General features: G+C 38.3%; 1 protein-coding gene across 1 annotated transcript; it reads left to right on the top strand.

Moving 5' to 3' along the window:
• The first annotated feature begins 7,292 nt into the window (after positions 1 to 7,292).
• Positions 7,293 to 23,003, top strand: TPPP3 (tubulin polymerization promoting protein family member 3). Its single transcript, XM_072117709.1, has 5 exons — positions 7,293 to 7,391; positions 7,519 to 7,567; positions 18,392 to 18,586; positions 18,880 to 19,033; positions 19,315 to 23,003. The coding sequence occupies exons 3-5, from the start codon at positions 18,399 to 18,401 to the stop codon at positions 19,501 to 19,503; spliced, it is 531 nt and encodes a 176-aa protein (XP_071973810.1). The 5' UTR covers positions 7,293 to 7,391; positions 7,519 to 7,567; positions 18,392 to 18,398; the 3' UTR covers positions 19,504 to 23,003.
• The last annotated feature ends 1,634 nt before the right edge of the window (positions 23,004 to 24,637 follow it).

Here is a 24,637-nt window from a genome sequence, read left to right as displayed (position 1 = left end):
GGCCCTTTTCGGGGAAGTGTCAACTTACTGGTAGATCAAGTCTCTTTTTCCGGATGGTGTATCTATGTTGTGTCAGTCTGGTTTTTAGGTCAGGAGTGGTTTCTCCCACGTAAATAAGATTACATGGGCATGACAGCTTATAAATCACGAAGTCACTATTGCAGTCCAGATAATGTTTGATTTTGTATGAGACATTATTATGAGTAAAAGTATTTCCTTTAATGATGTGTGAACAATTGACACATGAGCGGCAGGGGAAACTACCCGCTCTGGATGCGCCAGTTAGGGTTTTCTGTATGGTTTTCCTCAGAGGACCAACATCTGACTTTACCAGGCGGTCCCTGATGTTTTTGGACCGTCTGTATGACAGAAGTGGAGGATTTTTGAACTCCGGGATGTCGGAGGGGTCACTGGCCAAAATCCGCCAGTGTTTACGTATATAATTTTACAGTAATGTTAAAAATGTTACAGTATAGTTTGCGTTTACAGAAACTGTGCAGGGGACAAAAAAAATAAGTTAACCATTTGAATTACCTGAATTCCAGTATCAACTAATAAAATGTGTAAAATGTGTAATATTTCATTCAGAATGATAAACAAACACAATATCACTAGCACTAGATATAATTGTACCATCCACATATAAAGTCATAAATCATATGCTTCTGTAACTAACTTTAATTAAAACAAAGAAAATACTCCTTTGTGAGGTTTGTCATCCTGAACAAGCAATGGGTGGAGAGACTCTGCTCTGCCCAGACAATGAAAAGCTCCATTGACAGGAAAATCACACCAAGGCTGTATGTCATAAGCAGAGAATGAATAAACAGGCATTCGATTTATTCATACGTATTGTTTTAGAAGTACCAAAAACGTCATTGCATGGTACATCGAGGCCTTCTATTCTTATTCTGTTTACCACTGTGATCACAGATAAGTCATTGAGTGTCATAAACAACCAGCATTGTGTGATTGTATAATGTTATAGTCATACAGTTTTGATATTCTATTAATTGGCAATAGGAACAGATATGTACACAAGCTTACATATATTTCCCATACAAATATAGATTTCAGATCTTTATGATATTATACAGGCAGTTCTTAAGTTGCATTTATATTTAAGTCGAAACTGTATATCTTCTAATTGTAGTTCCAGACAAATTTTCTTTTTTGCCCTAGTGACAATTGGAATTTCAAAATTTTTTGCTGTAATGGGACCAAGGATTATCAGTAAAGCTTCATTACAGACTCCTTACAGCTGATGATTGCAGTCTGGGACTATAGTAAAGCATCCAGAGAGCTTCACCAAAGGTCACAGTGGGCAGAGGGGTCCGCCTGCAACTATGGGTCGTCTGTAAGTCGGGTGTCCTTAAGTAGCGGACCGCCTGTATATAGAATTTTTATAATTGTTATTATGATACGGTTATGATGATAACAATATATTAAAGGAGAATCTGAAATACAGGCGCTCCCTGGGCTCCATACAAGTTTTTTTTAAGGTTTATTCTGTAGCTGAATTGTATGTAAGTCGGAATAGGTGTTTTATGTATGTGTTACATGTAACTCCAGTCAAATTTTTTTTTCGGCTCTGTAACAATTGGATTTTCAAAATTTTGAGTTGTCAAAGGATTAACAATAAAGCTTTATTTCAGCCACCTTTGATAACTCTTACAGTCGATCTATGCAGCCTCACTCCCTCTCCTCTTCATCTTGATCCCAACGCTGTCCGTTGCTAGTCTTAATACCCTGGGATCACCTAGAAAAGAAAGTTATAATTAGCAGCACAGAACACAGGGACAGGATGTCCGGCACTCTAGGCTGCTAATTCTGAATGTTTTCACCATGGTGAAAGAGTATGGGGACATCACACATATGGCTTGAATTCAAGCCTCTCATGTTAAGTCACCTAGTTCTCCCATGCTCCCAGCATGGGAGAGGGAGTTGCAGGGGCCTGCATAATTAGCAGCCAGCAGTGGCAGACATCTTGTCACCATGCTCCAGGCTGCTAATTAATACTCTCTTTTCTAGGTTATTCGGGCGTGTCATGACTAGCAACGGACAGCGCCAGGATCATGACAAAGATGAGCAGGGGTGAGTATTCGCAGGTTTTCTTTCTGTTTCTTCACTTGTTGATTTCCTAGAAAGGGGTTTGCCCATGGAAGAAAATTCTGAAATTTCAATCCGCTATTGATGTTTACCCGTTACTTTACAATTTTACTCAGTTTTATTGCTGTTTTAGCTTCTATAACTCAGTGATAGTCAGTGTACAATTCCAGAGTGTGGATGGAGACTCTCTAAGCAAAAACTTAATTATTCCTCTAATACTGTGAAATGCTGTGTGCTGAAAATGTGGTTAGATTACCTGGGTACAAGGTTTATAAACACTTTCATTTACATTCTGAACATTGTATTAGTATCTGACACATAGAAAAAGAGATGAGACAGATTAGAGATTAGATGATGAGATCCATGAGATGCATATTAAACACAATGACATTCTTAGCTCTGCTACATCTCTGCTCTGCCACAACACACTGTCAGATCTGATGTGCCTCCCTCCTCCACCCACAGATAGAAAACTGATCTGCCTGCTTATAGCTCTCCTTACAATATGATCTGTTGTTTGCCGGCAGGAAGTCAGTGGGGCACATTTACTTCCCCAGGTCCAGGGAGTTCCCCAGGGAGTGCGTTGTCCGAGTATAGTGCACTCTGACATGATTCATACACTCTATATCTTGCATGTCGCTTCCCCACTCAGGCCCGCCGGAGGTTACATTCTTCTTCCTGGTGCATGTAAGTGCATTGTCTTGCAACAGAATTTGAAAGTTAAAACCCACGCTCAGTCCGAATCCATCGGATCATCTGACAATATGCCCCCCGCCCATTTCTGTTGCATGAAAGTCAGTGCAGCTGCACCACAATCCGATCGTGTGCAACACAATCCCAGCGCAAACCCTTGTAAAATACCTGTCAAAGCTGCAAAAATCCCGAAAACAGCGAACAGTCCAACGAAAGTGCGATCCGTGACCTTTAGTAAATTTGCCCCAGTGTGTGTGTGCAAGCTTGTCCTGGAAAGCAAGGGTGGGGGCTAGAGGCAGAGAGCAGCGAACAGCCAGCTCCGCAGCATCAGACAAGATTTCTGCTTACTATAAACTCAGAAGATGCAGGGTCTGAAACCAGAGGCAACTGAAATTGTGTACACCAGGACTGATAAAGACAGATTGGAATAATATCTGTGAAATGCTGTATTTTTGTTAATAACAGTGAATTAGAGAATGTATTATTTTGTTATCCTGAGTGTATTTAAGAAACTTGTCTTCGTGGGAATACCCCTTTAAAGGAAATCAACCAGTTGCAAAAACAAAAACACATGAAGATGTCCTGCACTCGGGGCTGCTAATTATGCACTCCCTCACCATGCTGGGTGCATTGGAGAGCATTCAAGACTTCCCTCGCATCATGTCACCTCCCTCTCCTAACAATTGACACCCCGGAGCACCGGAAATCTTGTCCCCGCAGACTGCTAATTAGAGTTAGAGGTGAGTATTTGTTTTATTTTTGTTTTTTCACTTAAAGGAAATAAACCAGTTGTTAAAACATAAAAACACCAAGATGTCCGGTGCCGTGGGCTGCTAATTATGCATGCCTTTGCCACTCCGTCCCCCATGCTGGGTGCATTGGAGAGAGGTGACATCACACAAGAGGCGTGAATTCACATCCCTCACATCACATTACCTTCCTCTCCTAACATGGGAGAGGGAGGTGCAGGGGCGTGCATAATTAGCAGCCCAGAGCGACTAATTATAAGTTTCTTTTCTAGGTGATCCTGGGGTAGCAAAACTAGAAAAGAACATCGGCGGGGTTAAGATGAAGAGGAGTGGAGATGAGTATTTGTAGGTGTTTTTACAACTGGTTCATTTCCTCTAAATCAGGTACTGTCTGTGGTAGTAATGGTGATCCAGACATTCACCAAGGGTCACAATTATTAGCTGAACAACACAATTTTTCTAACATGCCATCATCATGCCAATACATTTTAAATTCTAAAACCTTTTTCTTTATGTACAGAGTTTTAAAATGAAAATTTTAAAAATACTATTAAAAATGGCCATAATTTTGTAATGCTGTTTCTTGATATTTCTATATTTTGTTGAGCCATTTTTGCTAATATTAGAAGGGCATCCAATATTCTTTGTCTTGTCTTCAGTTTCATTTTTATTACATCTCACAATGCCATGTACTGCTGCCATTCCCTGCCTGGGTTCGAATTATAGCAATATTCATATGAAGCATTCTTTAATATATAATATTAGCATAATTCTACATTTTATAAACTATCTCTAAAGATGGCTGAATAGAATAACAAAAGATAAACATAATGGGATTTCTCTGTTGTGGTATATTATTTTAGATGATGTTCTGCCTAATGTGCATTCCCATAAGTTATTGTGTAATAGTAGAACATCTCACGCATGTGAAGTGTTTCTAAACTTGAAAGCTTCCTTCTTGTAATAATCAGTGATGGATTACCCATTTTCCTCAATTGCTGGAAATACTGGAAATCCATAGGTATTAAGATGACGAATGACTACTTGAACTATGTAAACTTTGCCATCAGAATAACCTATAATGTTCCGGGTTGTTTCACAATGTAATAAAAAGTATTTTAAAACAAAGTGGATCCAGGAGAATAGGGACAACTCTTGAGAGTTCCATCAGAAGGTTATGTAAATTATATAAGTTATAATATTATTTGATTTACTGCCCTAAAATCCCAGATCATAACTCATTTAAAGTAGTCAACCCCTTTAAGGACCACGTAATTTTAATTTTTGCCTTTCAATTTTTCTCTCCAATCTTTAAAGATCCCTAACTGGCATTGTACAACAAATTTTACTTTCCAGTGACGCCATTTCAAGTTCCATGCTGGATACTGGGAGGCTGGAAAAGAATTCCAAATGCGATGAAATTGTGGAAAAACCACATTTGCACCAATTGCTTGTGGACACCATTTTAATGCTTTCATTGTATGCTCCAAATATAATCTCTGTACTTTATTCCATGGGTTGGTACAATGTAGGGAATAGCAAATATAAATAAGCTTTTTTATGTTTTAAAAGATTTTTGAAAACCTTTTGTACTTTATACTTCTGCATACAGACCTATGTAAGACGTAGATTTACATTGCTACCACTTTAAGGAAAGCAATGTGGCGTTTTGCACATTTGGGCACTGTTTTCCGTTACAGGGTTAACTGCTGGGAATAACCTTTTTTATGTTGATAGATCAGGACTTTTGGGATGCAGCAATACCTAAAATATTTATGATTTTATTTATTTATTTTATATCGGTTCAAGGGAAAGTGGGTGATCTAAATTTTTGGGGGTCTTTAAATTTATTTTTTTTACAATTTCTAATACTACATTTAGACTCTAGACTCTATTTCTAATACTACATTTAACCTTTGTGGCTATAATTGTTCCTACCATATATTGCAATACTTCATACTGCAATACTACAGTATTGCAGTACAGGCAGTCCCCGGGTTACGTACAAGATAGGTTCTGTAGGTTTGTTCTTAAATTGACTTTGTATGTAAGTCGGAGCTGTATAATTCATAAATGTAATCCCAGTCAAAATGTTTTTGTTCACTGTGACAATTGGGTTTTAAAAATGTTGGAAATGTCATAAGAAGTGAGCCTATGAATTACAGTGAGCCTATGAATTACAGGTTCTGGAGTCTCTAGGCTGCTATGAGAATGGATCTTGGCTTCCAGATGACGTTACAGGGGTCAACGTTCCCATCCAAGAGAGCGGCATTCAGATGAGCCCTCTTTATACATCCTTAACGGCATTATGGCTTAAAGGGGTATTCCAAGAAACAACATTAATTTATATACAAAGGGTCCTTAAAATATAAGCTAATATGTAATTAGTTGTTATTTAAAATTTTGCTCCTGTTAGCAGAAAAATGCTGTGGACGTATACTGAAATGTAGAATTAAAATGCTACTGGCCCTTTAATCAGTCCAGTAATTTCCTCCGCGCGGAGAAGACACAGGACAGAAGATGGCTGCTGTTCACATGTCCACATCACATGTCCTGCACCTGCCTGTGCAGGTCATATGATCACCACTACGTTTGACTGTAGTTGGTTGGCTGCAGTGCATCCAATATGCCAGTGTTGTGGTGATTTGCAGGGATGGCAGTTACACACATCATTACTATGGTAACAGAGTAAGAAAGTCTGTTAGATCATCACTGGGAGCAGAGCATAAGAGGTAGGAGGAGTTACTGAAAACTAAAAGATCATGTGACTTGTAGTTTTAAGTGGCGGCCATCTTGGTGATAGCTCAGCATACTTTAGAGAGGCAATTAAATTTCGTGAACGACAAAATCAAACTTAAGTTCCATTTTGTGACTAATTACGTTGAGTTTTGTTATTTTCATTTATTTATAGCATCACAGGTTTTTCATATCATATCATTTCATTTCCGGAATACCCCTTTAAATGTACGTCATAATGCATCAAGGGGTTAATGTTGTAAAACTAGTGACAGCTTCCCTTTAAATACCTTTTTTCTTTCTATTGATTCGATTAAGATCAGGATACTCAAAATACTAATAACAGATATTCATTAGTAATCCTTGTTTTCAGAATCCATCAACAGCCTTTTGCCAACAGCATACCTACTAAATGTAATATTTAATATATATTTACATTAGAAATCCGGCACATCCACAGGTAATATGCTATGTATGTGGGTGTCCTAACTTGTTTTAGACACTTTTAGTAGGTATGCTCCATGTAGTACATTTCATTTAGAGGTAACCAGAAATAGTGGATAAAGGCTGTAAAGTGAACAATGTGTGTTGTTTTTTAATTTATTAACACGCATCTAGGGATCTGTGAATGTGGGTGAGCTCATGTATGAGTTGGTGTGCTATCTATTAAAATTTCAGCACACTGAAGATAAAAATGGTTGTGTGTATAAGCCCTTACATTCACACTTTCATGTTCATTAATGTGGTAAAAATAAAATAAAAATTAAACAATATATATTGTTTCACTAATTCATATAGATTAGGAGCACAAGCTCTATCATGTATATCTATTCCTGTAAAAACTGTCAGCATCTTAAGATAAAAAGCTACAAAAAGATAGTAATAGTTTTACATGGTAAATCACTAAAATCAATGGTACTTCTGGAAGCCTGTCCATAAAATGACTAGCCAGCTAATGAATGACTGTCCCTGTCTATTAGTGTGTCTTTGTTCTGCTCTGACACACCCCTCTGGCACAGGAGCCCATCTAGTCACTTGCATTGAAGATCTCTACCAAGCCAAATCTTGACTGCTGCAAGCAAGGAGGGCACATCTCTTACGCCTGTAAATGACCTTGGTCACTTATATTTATATTACACTCCCTTGATGTTTTACAGGATGTCTCTATGGATACAGGAATAAACACTAGATAATAGCCCTACAGACTTTAAAGCAGCGTTTCATTCTACAGGGCCAGGCGGGGAGAGGAGGCGTCTACAGCAGACAGAGGGAATCAGGAGGTAAGAACAGGATTCTGCCTATGACATTCTGCACATAACTCAACACAACCCCTTATCCTTCCATAATAAAAAGAAAATATTTCTCTTTTCAGTTATTTACGGTGAACATATGCCATATTTTCCTTCTCTTTCTCGTGTTTGATCGTTGGTTTGCAGGTGCATAGTGAAAACAGAACAGAATGCAATGAGAATATTTATTTTATTACTGCATTTAGCCTTTTCCATCTTTTTCTATTCTAAAGCTGCACTGTGTTCTGCTGTCCTGCAGCTCAATATAGTCTTGCAGTATGTCCTATAAACAATGCTTCAGTCTCTTCTCATTGTAGTATTTTTATCTAACCTTACATCTGTTTGTGGAAGCTGGGAAATGACTACAATGGTTGTTACATTCTGGATCATTTTACAGGGGATAGTTTATTTTGTATGGTTTTTGGCAATAGAGATTCTACATATTACAATATGCTATTATTAGTTTATCAATAGGTTTTCTTTCTTTATGGCTGGAGGCATCAGAACTGGGTTTGTCACTTGTATGGTTCTATTGCTGGTAACCTAATAACCCCATTAGGTGATTTCAATAGGTGATTTTCTCTGTAGGTTCAAAATAATTATGCCTATAAATATACATTACTATGAACATGCTCTGCTGCATCACTCATTTTAGATATTAAGTATTCCGAACACAAACTCTATATAGATAGATATATACATAATAACTAAGATACATAAATAAGGTTTTTATGTTGTGAGGGTTGTACTCTTTATGCTAGGTACAAATTGTGTTTACAAGAACATGATATTACCATGTAACATAATGTGAATAATCAGCTATTGTGATGCAAACAGCAACAGTTGTACAGCAAATGTAGGTCTTTGAGAAGCACTGGTGATTCTGTGTATTAAGATAGCAGGTCAAAGTGCTGCCCTGTGTACACATTCACAATATCACCATACATAGTGCCAGATGACACACTGAGTTCTTTCACATGAGTATGGATGTGAGAACCAGCAGAGATGGGATAAATAGCTAAATTCTCACTGGAACATTTAGGAAATGATGTATAATAAAGCAAGATCAGAAATTCCCAGCTTGCAGTCCAACATGGAGTGGCTGTAGAATTCAGTGTATCCTAAACTCACATGGTAAAAGTAAACAGACACTTGTTCCATGTATTACATCTTGCCATACAAAGGCACAAACTGCAAGATGCTCCAGGAATTGCAATGCTGGGACCTTGAGAATAAAAAAGAATACAGTGTACGAGACTGAGATTACATCATGTAAGCAATTGTAAAATTATAAATCTTCTAGATTCTTCTAATATTGAGAGTAGGATAGCACTAGCCTTTCTAGGGTGTGGCTTTACATCCATAAATCCTGATTTAAGTGGCAGCTAGTCCTCACCAAGTAGGTTACCTCTGATACTGTGAAATTGATCTCAGCATCTCCAGTGAAGTAAACTGAGGACTTTAGTGGGGACTAATATGATAGATCTGGTTAAATCACTGCAATATGTTGCCTCTGTGTCAAAACCCTAGGAAGTGTCTAAGTAAGGCAATGAAAACAGAAAACAACAGCACATAGGGAATACATTTATATTAAAAATAGATTTAGAATCCCCTGTAGTAATCCCCTCTAGTTTTTCTGTGTAAGGCCACAACTTGGATGTATAATTCATTTGTTAATGTACAAATGCAGCAAAAAATGCAAGGATCTAATAATGACTAAAATAGAACTAAACAATAATGCAGAGTTATGAGAACCCCAAAATAAAAGCAGAAGCTACAATTGTCCAAAGGGAATCTTGATGTTATAGAAGAACATCTGCTGTCTGAGTCCTTGTCTGTAGAGACTGTGAGAATGCAGTACTATATGCTGACTCTATGAGCCTGTCTTACACTGAGGACTCACTGTCGCCTATGACACTCATGCACTTAAATTAATTAATAACTCTTAATAAGAACACATGGGGATTACACAATTTCGATCCAATCACTATGAGAAAGAGCACGCTGCCTCCCACCCTATGCTTTCTCTGTTACGCTTTGCTTACACCATTACAGACTGTTGTCATGGTGATTTGCGGGATGAGAAATAGCAGTGACATGATCTGCCTGCAGGGCCCACAGGGATACACAGAAGGGTGGTGAATCTACAGCTAAATACAATTAAACAGAATGTCGGGTTAACTGCTTATATGTCTACACTGAGAAATATCCATAGGGCTATAATGCTGAGTAGTAGCATCAAAATAAAAAGAAATGTTGTATATACTCTTTGTATAACTAGCATGGTGCTCACATCCTACATTACTCAGCATATGCCTGTAGGAAAATCTCAGAGTTATGGTCTCATTTTATGTAAAAAAGTTAAAAATGTTTAATAAAAAGCTTTGATTTAAAAAAAAAAAAAACCTGCACGATTCATCAGCCAAAAAAAAAAGAGACCCTGCAACACAAATGATAAATGTGCCTTTATATGTCTGCTGATTATACATATTCAATTTATATGTTTGAATGTCTCTTGGAAGCAAGTAAGCAATGTTGCAGCAGTGGTAGGCTACAGTATTTACACCGGTACTCCATTCATATGGCACACTCTCCCCCATTTTAGTTTCAACTCTTGGCCAAATAGTTTTCTAGAATCTGTTGAATTCTGCCTAGAGTAATATAATTATCCTATAAATCCTAGGGGACATTAACTCATATCTCACAACTTTTGGGCAAGAAAAGAGGGACAAAAAGCCCCTCCCCTTTTTTCCAAACTATGCTCATTGTCCCACCCGCAAGCATAGTATTATATGGAACTTAATTGCCCATACATAGTATAATGACCCCTTGACAATCCCCCCATGAAACCGTAAAATACCCCCTAATGGAACTCTACAATATATAAAACCTTTTTATCCTCTCTTAACATCTGTTTTTTTATTTATCTGCCCAAACTTACACATAATACTATCTGAACTCCTACCCCCACCCCTCCTCACATGGTGTGGCCCTTGTTCTCTATCTTCCTCTACTAGCCACCTGTCCTCCAGACTTCTCTACCTGTAGCCTCCTATCCTCCAGCCTCCTCTACCTGTAGCCTCCTGTCCTACAGCCTCCTCAACCTGTAGCCTCCTGTCCTCCATTCTCCTCTCGTGGCCCCCTGTCCTCCATCCTCCTCCTGTAGCTCCCTGTTCTCCAGCCTCCTCCTGTAGCCTCCTGTCCTTCAGCCTCCTCCTGTAGCCTCCTGTTCTCCTCATGGTGTGGCCCTTGTCCTCTGTTTTCCTCTACCTGTAGCCTCTTGTTCTCCAGTCTCCTCTTGTGGCCCATTCTCCTGCATCCTCCTCCTGTAGCCTCCTGTCCTCCAGCCTCCTCCTCCTGTCCTTCTGCAGCCCCCTGTCCTCCAGCCTCCTCCTCCTGTCCCCTATCCTTCTCCGGTCCTCCAGCCTCCTCCTGTCCCGCTGGTATTTAACAAAAAAAAAACAGATTTCTCAACTCTTATAATTCCGCCGCAGTCACTCTCTCTTCTCCCGGGCTCCGACTGACTCATAGAGGGGGCGGAGCTACCTCCTCACATGACTCATGCAGACATTATGTGAGGAGGTAGCAGGGGCTGGTCACACGTCCTCCTCGTCTCCATGCTTTGGCTGCTCTGCAGCTCTTATGTATGGGACTAGAAAGAGGCAGTACAAACCGGGGGAGGCAGGGAGAACCCGGGACATTCTCCCAGCCGCCTGTGATAGCAGGACAGAGACCAAAAAATGGGACTGTCCTGCCAAATCTGGGACGGTTGGGAGGTATGACTAACTATGTGTGAGCATGTGGAGCTTTCTTTATGAATGAGTAGGGAAAACAGGACTGTATGGTGAACATGGTGAGAGAGCCGAGCAGCCATTTTATTTCCATGGATATGCTCACCTTTCCCTCTCCCCGGTGTAATAAAGGCCGCATACTTTCCCTTTTTGCAGCCCGTTTTGCACACATGGCCATGTGGATGTAGCCTTACTGATAGTTTAGATTCACGCTTCTTTTTTTCTCAATGATGCGGTAATATTGGAAACTGGATCAATCATCTTTAACTCTATCATAACTCCCTTGCATCTATATATGTCATATTTTCCCATACCCCGTGAAGATGACAGTGGCGAAATTCAAACAGATATCTCCTGAACCCTGGCACGTAGAAACCTAAACAATCTAGGTGTCATATTAGACAGGAGAGTCTCCCCTTAATTGTAAAATCAGGATTGTATTTGGATGCCTCACAGTACCAGAGACATACACTGTTGACCCTTTAACAACCTGGCCCTTTTTTGTTTTTGCATTTCCATTTTTCATTCCCCACCTTCAAAAATCTATAACTTTTTTATTTTTCCATGTAAAGAGCTATGTAATGGCTTGTTTTCTGCATAACAAATTGCTCTTTATAGTGACAGTATTTACTAATCTATGTCGTGTACTAGGAAGCAGGAAAAAATTCCAAATGCAGTGAAATTGGTGAAAAAATGCATTTCCGCCGTTCTCTTTTACAGCTTTCACTGTGCGGCCCAAATGACATGTTTACTTTATTCATTGGGTCTAAGTGATCACCAAATTGTATAGGTTTTATAATGTTTTCATACATTTACAAAAATTAAAACCTCCTGTACAAAAAAAAAATATTTTGCCATATTCTGGCGTTAATAACTTTTTCATACTTCGGTAGACGGAGCCATGGGTGGTGTCTTCTTTTGTGACGTTTTCACTGATTCTATATTTAGGTCTGTATGGTCTTTTGATCCCTTTTTAGTGAATATTTAATATTTTTCAAAATGGCAAAAAAGTGCATTTCCTGTTACAGAGTTAAAAGCAGTGAAAAAACATTATTATATTTTGATAGATTGGGCATTTTCAGACGTGGCGATACCTAACATGTTTATTATTTTTACTGTGTATTTATATTTATATGACTGCAGGGGGAATGCAGGGGAAATTTTTCAGACCCCCTAGGGTACTTTACCCCTAGGTTGTCTGATTGCTCATACCATATAGTGCCATACTACAGTATGGCTGTATATGAGTATTTTTCTCCTCATTCATTACAATGTGTGAATCACACATTGTAATGAATGGGTTGAAACGAGACCGCAACCAGTCTTCAGGTCTTTGGCAACCAATCTTCACCAAGATGGCAACGCATGGGTGCCACCATCTTTTTGAAGCCGACGGCTGGTAATTGCGGCTATTGCCGGTAAGTGTTTGCTGCAATATGAAGCAAACACTTACCGGGTATGGAGAGGGCTCAGCCCGTGAGCCGATACGTGAAGTACTATTACGGGGTTATTAAGGGGTTAAAGTTGCAGTATAAAATGTGATTTTTATATACAGCTTTCTATTTTCGACTCTAGCTTTAACGGTGGATATCTCCATTTCTGTAATACATCTAAACACAATCTGATAATTTGACATTAAATTAAAGGGGAGGTCTCCTGTTTAGTATGACACAAGAATTGTGTGCAATGATTCAGGAGATGTAGGAATTTGAAGTGTGCTCCCAGCCTGTCAGCTGAAGGCAGAATGTAGAAGAAGCTGAAGGAAAGACTTACAACCATAACATGCTGTTGCTAGAAAAAAGATACAGTGTGCTCTATCCTTAGCAGTATGTACAGCCTGGCAGCACGCCTCCCTATATTTTCCGGCAAACATATGCTATACCCATTCGTGTGTAAGGAGCCTTAGCATGCAACATAAATTTGGGTGTCAGTAAACTAGAACACAATGCATCTCATATACTAAGAGGCTCCGGGACCCAGATTAATTCAACACCAAGTCCAGTCTAGAATTGCGCAACCTGGCACAAACTGTGCTCCCTCCAGAGCCCACTCTTTGCTCTCTGCCTCCAGCCCCCACCCAGCATTCCAGGACGGGCTCCCACACATGCATACTTTATATGTATCTCATGGATCTTCTCATCTCTGATATGTCTCATCTCTCTTTCTATGTGTCAGATACTAGTACAATGTTCAGAAGCCAAATGAAAGTGTATATAAGCCTTGTATCCTGATAATCTAACCACTTTGTCAGCACACGACATCTCACAGCACTAAAAGAATCATAATGTGTCTCCTTAGAGAGTCCCCGCCCACACTCTGGAATTTTACAGTGACCAGCCTAGAGAGAGGTAGGATCTAAAACAGCAATAAAACTGAGTAAAATTGTAAAATAAGCTGTTATAAATTATCTTTTTTGTGTAAACATCACTAGCGGATTAAAATTTGAGAATTTTCTTTCATGGGCAAAACCCTTTCAGGAGGCAGTTAAATGCTGTTTGTCTTTTAAGTAGTATATATTTAATGTATCTATCCTTTGCACAAGGGTTATCTGTTCAGATGATATGGAATACACATTGGAAAAGTTTGGAAATACACATGTAATATAGTGTATGCCTGTGCTATGGCTTGTCATAGGAAAAGTCATCCTTACATGATAGCATTATTTAGCTGATTTACCAATCATTACATAGAATGAGGGAAGATTCACGCTATCTTTATTTGCTTCTGTTTTTGGTTCGCATCTGGAAAAAAAACTGAAGGTTCAAAATTGGTGAGAAAACATAACATTTAGTTTTCCAGCCTTATCAGTGAAAAAAACAGACCTGCCATCCCTTTTTTTTTGCTGGCCTATAGACTTCTATTGACTTACTTGATCCACATAAATTAAAAATTAGGACAGGTTTTAAAAAATTTTTCGCCAACAATAGATCAGTGGAAAACAACTTAAATGTGAAAACACCCATTGAAAACAATGGTTTAGTAAGACATTCATGAAAATGAACCATTGACGTGAAAAACAATGCAAGTGTGAAATAATAGAATAGTATAGAATAGAATAGAATAAAACTTTATTAATCCTGTTGGGAAATTGTTTTGTGCATTATTACTCCAGGCAAGGCATGACCAGCGTTTCACATAATAAACAACACAAATAACATTACAGTTACTACCTTAATTTTGGGGGGTGGGGAGAGGGTTTGGGGGGGAGGTGTGACTTAGTCTTTCGCTTTAGCCACCGTATAGTTGAATAGATCTATTGCCTTCGGGATGAAGGAGTTGTGGAACCTCGAGGTACGGCAATACATCTGGCGGTAGCGATAACTTCTGTCACTCTGTTGCTGCAGTAGTGTCGTGTAGTGGGTGGCTGATGTTTTTCGCAATGGTGTCAAATTTCCTAAGGCATCTGGTTTGCCAGACTTCCTCTAGCAGATGCAAAGTCTCCCCAAAAGTGCTCTGGTCTTTTTGGATGACCTTGTTGAGTCGGTTCTTTTCTCTACTGTTTAAGCCTCCTCCCCAACAGACAAATGCATAGAACAATCCGCTCGCCATCATTGTTTGGTAGAATATTTTTAATATTAGGGTTGAAATTTGGAATGACCTCAGCTTCCTCAACAAGTGCAACCTGGTCATGGCCTTTCCGCATAACCAGTCCATATTGGTTCTCCATTTAAGCCTGTCATGAATGGGCACCCCCAGGTACTTGTAGGTGTTGACTTGATCTATTTCTCGCCCGTTTATCCTAATTAGTTCTGCGGCAGTTTTGTTCCTCTATAGGTCGATGATCATCTCCTTTGTTTGAGGTCCTCCATCTCCTTGAAAGAGTGGAGGTCCTTGTGTTATTAAATATACTGTGACATTTTACTGGTATATAAGTATATGCTAGAGAAAATTATTAGGATGAAATTGTGTCTGCAAACTGGTTATAAGCCGAGTCTACTCTAAGCGCAAAGTGAGCTCATTGACAGGATACAGGCGTAAAAGATAATTGGCACATGAGCAGATCGAGATACTTTAAAATCATTTGCTATCCTAAACAAATATTTGTCTCATTTGTAAGATCATTCGTTCTTTATATCTAGTGATAAAAATGTTTGCCTGGGTGAAAAGGATTAAGTAAACAGCATTTTGCCCTGGCTTGTACAGCAATCATGATGCCAGTTGACTGTGCACACATGAATGCAAACAATACACTAACTAAAGAAGAAAATTCTTAGCTTAAAATATATTTACCGTAAATGTCTTCTATATGCCTGATATCATCTAAAATTGTAATTTATTCATGTCGTTTCAAAACCAGTTTTGTATCCAGGGTACTAAGAATTTGTACACACCAAGGGGGGGCAATTATTATTGGCTTGCCGCCAGTTTGTTTTTTCTTTCTTGCCCCACCTTGTGTATGGCTTTGTTATTTCTCAATTAGGGCAAAGCTTGGTAATCACAAAACTATTCCTGCGCTTCTATAATATATTAATTCCTTAATTTATATAGTGCCAACATATTCCGCAGCGCTACACAGAGCCTGCGAAATCAGTTCAGGTTCCGGACACTTTTTAGGCACAATTTTTTGCACACAAATAGAAAAGCTAAAGCTGGTGTACCAAGTTCTAATTCACCTTCATGAATGTGGAGTCAATATAGATCCTTTTTGGTTGTGTACCATTTTATTAAGTCCTTGCACCAAAATCTAAAATCCTAACCTAACTTGCCACACACATGCACCAAAAAAAAACCCACAATTGATAAATGCCCCTGCATGTGTTAAGTAGGGTAAAACTGATACAGAAAGGGCCAAGGTCAACAAGTTGCTTGCTAGGCTACAAAAGACATGGACTATCTAATCAGGACATAATAGCGACCATTCACTATGCCCTCTACGCCAGAAAAATGGCAGAGGGAGCATACAGCAAGCCCTATTTAAGGCATTTAAAGAAAGCCCCATTTGCCCTGGGTGGTGCAGCTGCAGCCCTAGTCTACTCATATGTTATTGCTCTCCTGCAGATCATTCCCCTGTCCTGCCTGCTAATTGCACATGACAGTGAAGGGTTAGGGAGCTGCATGAGTTTGAAGGTGACAGGAAGTGGGGAGGGATTAGGGAGCTGCATGAGTTTGCAGGAGAAGACTGACACACACAGGCTGCAGCTGAGCCCCCCCACGCCCCCTGGCTCACCCCAGGAATTCAGTACATGCTTCTGGCAGAGAGCCAAGTAAAGTGAATTAAATTTATATAAACTAATGAAATCATTCAGGATGCTGACAAAGGCATTTATAAAATAAGCATAGCATTGGCTAATGGTCACCAGCTAAAAATAACATTCCTGGTGACCGGTTCCCTTTAAACATTTTCTGTAAAGTAGGTCACCAGGTAGAACAGTAGATTTATTTCATGTAGTGAGAGATGTAGTAGCTAATTGGTTGAGCATTCTGTGCTTATATCAAATCTGTTAGCATTCAGTGCAAGTGAAAACTGTATATTTATCAGATTCATGTGCATTGAAAAATATCTGTGATGACACAGAAAAATATCTGTGAACATAATTATGTGCTGGTAGACTATGTTTGTCTTTAATTTTTATACCATCAGACTGAACTGAGTAGAAAGAACTGAGCTGAGTAGAAAGTAGAAAGAGGGCCCTACTCCGAGGGCTAACAGTCTTCATTTGTCTTGCAGATGGCAAGTAGAAAAGTCACAGGCTAGCTACATTTTAGTAACACTGAAAAAATTATTTTCTGCAATGACAACTGTGATGTATTTTAAATCCATAGGGAATTTATTGATAAACTTGGTTTAGATTGGTTTATAATACCAGCTTGGAATCAACCAGCAAACACCATATTCACCCTATAGTGTCTGCTTCAGGGGGAAGGAACCATTACATGGAAGTATTTTGTATATTAGCTTCTATGTTAAGTTAAAAGAGCCTCTACAACTAAACTCAAAACCAATGCCCTAAGGGAAAAAATCTATTTCACTTGCATTCCCAATCCATAAATCTGATTCCCACAAATCTGTAAATACATTGTACATAAAGTAATACACATAGAAGCTACATAGCAACAAGGTGTAGGTACAAATACCAAGCTGTAAACATTATACTGGATGCCAAGTAGCAACTACTTGTTGCTACTAAATACACAGCAAAACAAAAGTTCTCCAAACTTCCTTGTGCTGTATGACACCACGGTTTGTTGGATTCTGTTCAATTCTGCTGTAAGTAATAATGTCAATATGACAAAGGACATCAAGAGGACAAATGATGCATGCAACATATGCTAAAAAATAAGACACATAAATAAGGGGTTGCCTTGGAGTTCTTAGTGGTTCATATAATTTAATCATTGTGTTTCGTGCTAGTTATCTTTTATACATTTATAATCATTCTGTTTAAAGGAAATCTACCACTGGCTTATAGCGGTTTTCACCCCAAATGATGCTGGGTAGATCATAGCAGGGAGAATACAGATTTGCTCCTATATTTTGGTTAAATATTAAGTGTAATCTTTATATAAATTAAGTAGACATGCAGCTATAAACCAGTGGTAGATCTTCAAAGTATTATTCATAAGGCTTAGTAAAAATGATACAAAATACACAGTCAACTGCACCATGATACTTAAATATTTCAGGTTGAAATTGTGTTATTATACTACATAAAGAATGGGATATGATGAACACATGGTAGAGCTGATGGGGACCAAACTAATAAGTATATATCTTAGGCCCATACTGTTTTGATACTGGTAGCATACCGCCACACTCATTTCAATGGGCAAAACAGCCATACATTTACATTGCCATATTGTCCACCATTCCATACCATACCATGCCTCGGAGGGATCCACGACTGCACCCTCGGCACTGGTTTTGGTGTACCTTTTAGCCTTTATTCACTTGATAAAGCGGTACATTTTCCTCGAAATGCATTGTGTTTAACACAAGCTATGCCTCACAGGAATATTTAACCTGTTGATCTTTTTTGAATGAATTACATTTTTCATCAAATTTGTAATATTTTTTACTTGCCAGGATAACAATGGCAGAAAACTCCGATCTTGCTTCCCTAGAAGAAAGCTTCAAAAAGTTTGCCATCTATGGTGATACAAAGGCAACAGGTCAAGAATTGACGGGTAAAAACTGGGCCAAGCTTTGTAAAGAATGCAAAGTCATTGATGGAAAAACTATAACCGGAACTGATGTTGACATCGTGTTCTCCAAAGTAAAGTATGTGAAACATATTAGTGTACCTTTAAATATAAATCTTTCTATAAATCAACTCAACTTACTAATAATAATCAGATGTTTAAGGACTTTTTTTCCTCAATTAGAGTTGTAGTTTTAATTGGTAGCAATGTCAAACCCTCTAGATGCAGTATTGCACCTGACTGTCAGGCGTATGCTACACTTTGCGACGGTGCTGATGGCACCATCTTAAGTTAGTGCCATTGTACTATGGCAGTTCACATTTGAAGTTGCCGCATTTCTTACATGGTAACCTTATTTAATTTTTCGTATAGAGCAAAAACAGCAAGAGTTATCAACTATGAAGAATTTAAGCAGGCTCTAGAGGAACTATCCTCAAAAAGGTTTAAAGGAAAGAGCAAGGAAGAAGCATATGACTCTATCTGCAAACTTGTGGCTGGAAAAGAACCTATAAGCTCTGGAGTTACAGTAAGTGGAAATGCACAAGATATGGGTATGTAAAAGGGAACCTGTCAGGAGAAATTGGTTTCTACCATCATGTTTTCAAATAGCTGAACACCTTCCAGGTCATGTTTTGCAGTATACTGTATGAGCGATCAATCCATCAAGGGAGCCTAAACAGAATGAATAAAAATATTAAAAGGTTTTTTAAAAAAAAAAATATATATATAATATATATATATGTATATATGTGAGTTGCATGACTTAATCTCCATATCTTAATTATTCTGCATTGTTACTTCCTATAGAAAGCTGCAGCAGTTGGTGCAGTGGATCGTTTAACAGATACATCCAAGTACACTGGATCCCACAAGGAACGCTTTGATGAAACTGGCAAAGGAAAAGGCAAAAGTGGCCGAGAGAATATTGTAGAAAACACTGGCTATGTGGCGTCCTACAAAAATGCCGGCACCTATGATGCTAAAGTGAAGAAATAAGTCCCATAAGAGTATGTAACATTTATTAGCTCCTGCATTCACAAAATTAACTTCTGCGTTTCCAGTGAAGTAAGAAAGTCCTTCTGCTAGTGATGAAGATTATGTTAGAAGTGGATGATTGATGCAGTATAATATTATTGTTGCGAGAAGAAAGAATATCAGAAGTCAAGAACATCTACAGCAAAATGTGTACAATTATCAGCAATGTTTTCTTGGGGTTAAGGTATATAAAACATTTCACTGCTAAGCATGTCCTAATGTTAGTAACTGCATGTATCTCCTAATCAATCATGCATTTCTTAGCCATTACCCTATAGATATATATATCTTCTACAAGAAAATTATTGTACTTCTGAATTATACCGAACCCTCTGTCATACCTGGTCTACAGTGCCTTCAAATTTCGTAGTTGTTCAAGGCCACCTACTGGCATAGGGAATTGCAACCAAAGCAGGAATGAAAGAGAAGCTTTACCTAGTTATATTGTCCCGAAATATTACACTCTGAATGGTGCATCTGCTAGAAATTATGCTTGTGTCTATGCTGCAGAATATTTTTACTGTTGTCATAATTGCTTAGATCCTCTTCTATTTAAGTACAAGATATATAATAAATTATTAATACATTCTAATCCATTAACCACAGAACGTCATAATATACATAATGGGTTTGTAATTCCCAATTACAACATGTAATATTGAAGTGTCGGCTAAGGATGTGACCATTTTAAAAGCTGCATCTTCCAGTCATCAGCATCAAGGGGATATTGACTAAACAAGTTTTAGCTATTTAGCACTTTTGTCCATATTTTCTAGTTCTGCCGGTACATTTTACTCCTTCTATATGTTTTTACCTAACAGCATTGACTCTGATTGGTTTCACTAGGCTGTTATTTTGGTGTGTCCAAAAATTAGCCTCAGGCTGCATTTACACCAACATATACCGGCCTGACCGTAGCCTCTCCCCTTTCCATAGAGACGCATGGCGTACGGCCATGCACACGTGGAAAGATAGGACATGTCCTATCTTTTCCCGGTGTGCGGAGCAGTAAGTGGGTGGTAAGTCCATGCTCCCATTACCCTCTATGGGGGACGTACAGACATCATCCATTCGTTCATTTAAATGCAGCCTAATAGTCTTGATAAAAGGTTAAGATCACTAGCTGGCCCGATCATCACCGAAGGGGGCACCGAAGGGGCCGTGGTAGTGTTTAGTCAGAGTTTGCGACACATTTATTAGAGCGACTTGACAGAGTGAGTGTTGCACGCTGTATATTAAAGGAGCACCAAAAAAAAGGTGCTGAGCAGAGCAGGGTGCGCCAGATAATTGAAGACCAGATTCAATGATCAGGCACACCCTGCACATTTGTGAGGCAAACTAAAGCAGTTCATCTCAATTTTGATATATATGGGCCATTGTGTTTTGCTAATGATGTGCCCGCATCTAGGATTGCATATGGTGTCTTCTGGATTTTAGTTGTGGCAGCATTGTACAAAGGTCCATGCTACATAAATGAAAAGTAACAGGATATGTAAAGCTTATTTACTCAATGTTCAGTGGGAACAGTAGGACATTTGTAATGTAATAGGAAATGTTCTAAGGTACATTTAAAAAGGAGCAATAAATGGGTAAAGTCTCTGTGATGAAAGGATGAAATATACTGTGTATTATCCAAATTATCAGGGATTTTTTATATGCAAGTTGTTTTTTTTTTGTAAAATGTGTGTTCCCATTCTTCAAAATAAGGACTCATGTGACTCTGTACAAATGTAAATTCTAAAAGGTGCACAAATGTTTGCTGAAAGTGTTAAGAAGGCCTTGTCTCCACTCCTGAGCTGTATATATATCTTGTCTCATCAGTTATTCCTCCTATAAATAGAATTATTGATAGTGGTGTCACTAGCAGCCTTTTAAAATCAATGAGGAGGAATTAAAGAGTAACTGTACAATGCAGAGTTACATATACCAAAAATGCTTTGCTGTTCTTTTAAATAGAATTTCATAAAATAGACAATTCCAGAAGGCTGAAGGGATTCTATACAAATCCATCACTATATAGATAAAAGATCTTCATCTTTCTACAGCTTTCTGGCAGAAAAAGAAATGCTGGAAACCCCTTCAATGCTAGCCCTGTTCTCAGCTAAGAGGTAATGAAAATTGTTTCCAGTGTAGGCAAAGGTTTGTATGCTAAACTGTAGAATAAATACTTACCCGGTCCTGTCGCGATCCCAACTGTGCATTGTCCGATGATCATGGACTCCGGCGCAATTCACTAAGATTGTGCGTCCGATTTCCTACTTGTGTCGCTTCCCTGCTCAGTTCTGCCGGAGTTCACCATTTTCTTCCTGATGCATGTAAGTGCATTGGCATAAGACACAATTTAAATGTTAAATGCCACGCTCAGTCCGAATTAGTCAGATTGTCCGATGGTCCGCCGCCCCCCATTTCTGTTGCATGAAAGCCGGCGCTGATGCGCCAAAAACCGACCTTGTACGATATAATCCACTTCTAAATCCCTGTCCCGTCGGCGTTATCCCCGATAAGTCGGAAAACCTGATGGAAATGCAGCCGCAGGACCCTTAGTAAATAAGCCCCATTGTGTCAAATTAATCAAGAGATTTATGCAATTATACACAGGGTATGTCTATCACATTGTCATTCACACAAACCGATCTAATACTGGATGTTCAAGTACGGTAGCAAGGGATTGAAACATGACATATACTACAAATTTGTGTTACATTTTGTTTTCATAGTGATTAAACAGGATTACTGTAAAGTCTAAAAACCTGTTTAAGTTTGTGTTATTCACTGTACACATTATTTAAACATAACATCAGAATTACACAATGAATATAAAAGGGTGAATGTAGCCCTTTCTTTTTTTTTTTTGTTTCTCCTTACATATTTATATCCTTGTCCAGTATAGAAAATACACTAAATATGCATAAATTTAACGTTGCCTTCAGATGGAGCCTAGCAATTTGCCTTATGTTGCCTGCACAATGTACGCTGTTCCTGCAATTCTTTTAGCTGCTGTATCTCATATAATTAGTATGTTATTTTATTAGAATATGGTAATGTGCAAAGGCATTTTGATACTGACATTTTACACCAGTTTAATTTACCATAACCATGTAATGTACAAAGTAATGTCCTATGATAAAACAGTTTGGACTTAATAGAAACTCTTATACCCCGTACCAAGAAGCCAGTGGTCTGTAAACTACTCTAGAAATGGTCAATCTTTTCTGTCCAGCTATGTTGACCACCAAAGGTCCTTATCTATTCTCTAGGACTTAAACACATAAGCCAAAATATATTTTAGTTTCCATTATTATTGTTTTTGTCCACATTTGCATATAAAAAAGTGTTTTTGTAGTTTGCACATGTATTTATTATGTTTGTCCAACAATGTTTAATACTGTGTACTTAAAGGGGGATGGTTGTTTGTATTCCTAGTTTGCGACACATTCATTACTGATATGCAACAACATTAAAGGGGTATTCTCATCTTGGCACTTACATTCAGTTTCATTAATCTGCCATATATAAACATTTCTTCAATTGGATGTAATTAAAAAAATGTTCCTGTGTGAAGATAATTTCGCATAAATGTAACCATGTTGTCCCTTAGAAACGAGATAGCTTCCTCGGATACGGCCACCTCTGATGGATTGAGTGCACAAAGAAACAAAAGGTTATTGTATATAAAATGTCTGGGAGTTACTACATGTCGCACAGCCGTCCTGTGGTAATGATCGGTGAATCCTGGTGGTTTGGCAGGACTCTATAGCGCAAGTCTGGCCACCGCTGCCAGAGTATGACGTGGTCGTATCCGAGGAAAGTATCTCGTTTCTAAGGGACCATATCACTACAGTTATGAGAAATTATCTTCACACAGGAACATTTTTTTTAATAACATCCAATTGAAGAAATGTTTACATATGGCACATGAATTTTATTAAATGTAAATGCCCAGATGGGAATACCCCTTTAAGCAAAAAAAAAAATAGATGAAACTGTGCACAGAACAACAGTTTTAGTATATAGTCCATAGTAGATGGACTGCACATTCTGTACACCAGATTTTTGTCAGAAATTAAGGCAGCATTTTGGTAAAAGTAGCCCCTAATAGGGACAGTGAGAGTCACAAAGAACCAGATGTTCTCAAATTGCGAGGTACACCACTCTTGGTGAACTTCACCTGCAAACTAACAGTCTGGTGCAATGCTCTGCTGACACCTATATTATGAGATATCTATATTTTAAATGCTTGGTCATTCTATGCTCTTAAACTATAGTTTAAAAAAAGACTTTTTCTATCATACTAGTTTAGAACTTAATATGTTAAACCATATCTAACTTTTCAAAGAATTTGCAGAAATAAGTAGTCCAGTCAGGCGGTCCCCTACTTAAGAACATCCAACTTACAGACGACCCCTGGTTACCAACGGACCTCTGGATTTTGGTAATTTACTGAGCAGTTATTCAAAGGTATCTGTAATTAAGATTTATTGTTAATCCTGCTTCTTATGACAACCCACCATTTTTAAAATTATAGACACCCAAAAAAAATTTGCCTGGTGCTACAATTATAAAGTATACAGTTCCAACTTACATACAAATTCAACCTGCAGAACCTATCTTGCACGTAACCCGGGGACCGCTTGTACTTGATTAACTCTATTTATGGTCATTATACGATTTCACTATCTAGAAGCCTTTCTCTCTGCATTATCTCTCACTCTGTGGGCTCAATAAACTTCTATGTAATATGTCTACCTAGAAAGACAGAATTCAGCAGTGAAAAACAGATCACTATGAAAAAAGTGAGGATAAGCATCAAAGCAGATGAAGGAAAGAGTAACAATGTTCCAATACTATATATCACACAGTTTTTTTGTGTTCAGTTGTACTTTTCATACAAAGTTCGGTGAAAGGTTAGTGACCTAAATTAAATAATTCACAAGGATGTAGAACAGGCTTATGTTAAAACTTGATCACAGAATTGTACTGTAATGCTGAAATATTTGTTGAGGAATTAAACACACAAATATACCAAACCACAATGTTATGCTTATAGGATCATACACATAAGGTGTTGCACACAATATACTAAATGCATTTAAAC

Source organism: Engystomops pustulosus, chromosome 7 (assembly GCF_040894005.1).
Source record: "Engystomops pustulosus chromosome 7, aEngPut4.maternal, whole genome shotgun sequence".
In the NCBI taxonomy this organism is placed as follows: Eukaryota; Metazoa; Chordata; class Amphibia; order Anura; family Leptodactylidae; genus Engystomops; species Engystomops pustulosus.
The sequence above is the reverse complement of the archived record's forward strand: the minus strand, read 5'-3'. Positions and strand labels throughout refer to the sequence as shown.

Bases quoted from the DNA above. Each gene is read 5' to 3' on its own strand.
- TPPP3 (XM_072117709.1), top strand. From the start codon at position 18,399: ATGGCAGAAAACTCCGATCTTGCTTCCCTAGAAGAAAGCTTCAAAAAG. The intron at 18,587-18,879 runs GTATGTGAAACA...TTTTTCGTATAG, and splicing joins ATCGTGTTCTCCAAAGTAAA to AGCAAAAACAGCAAGAGTTA. The intron at 19,034-19,314 runs GTAAGTGGAAAT...TACTTCCTATAG, and splicing joins CTATAAGCTCTGGAGTTACA to AAAGCTGCAGCAGTTGGTGC.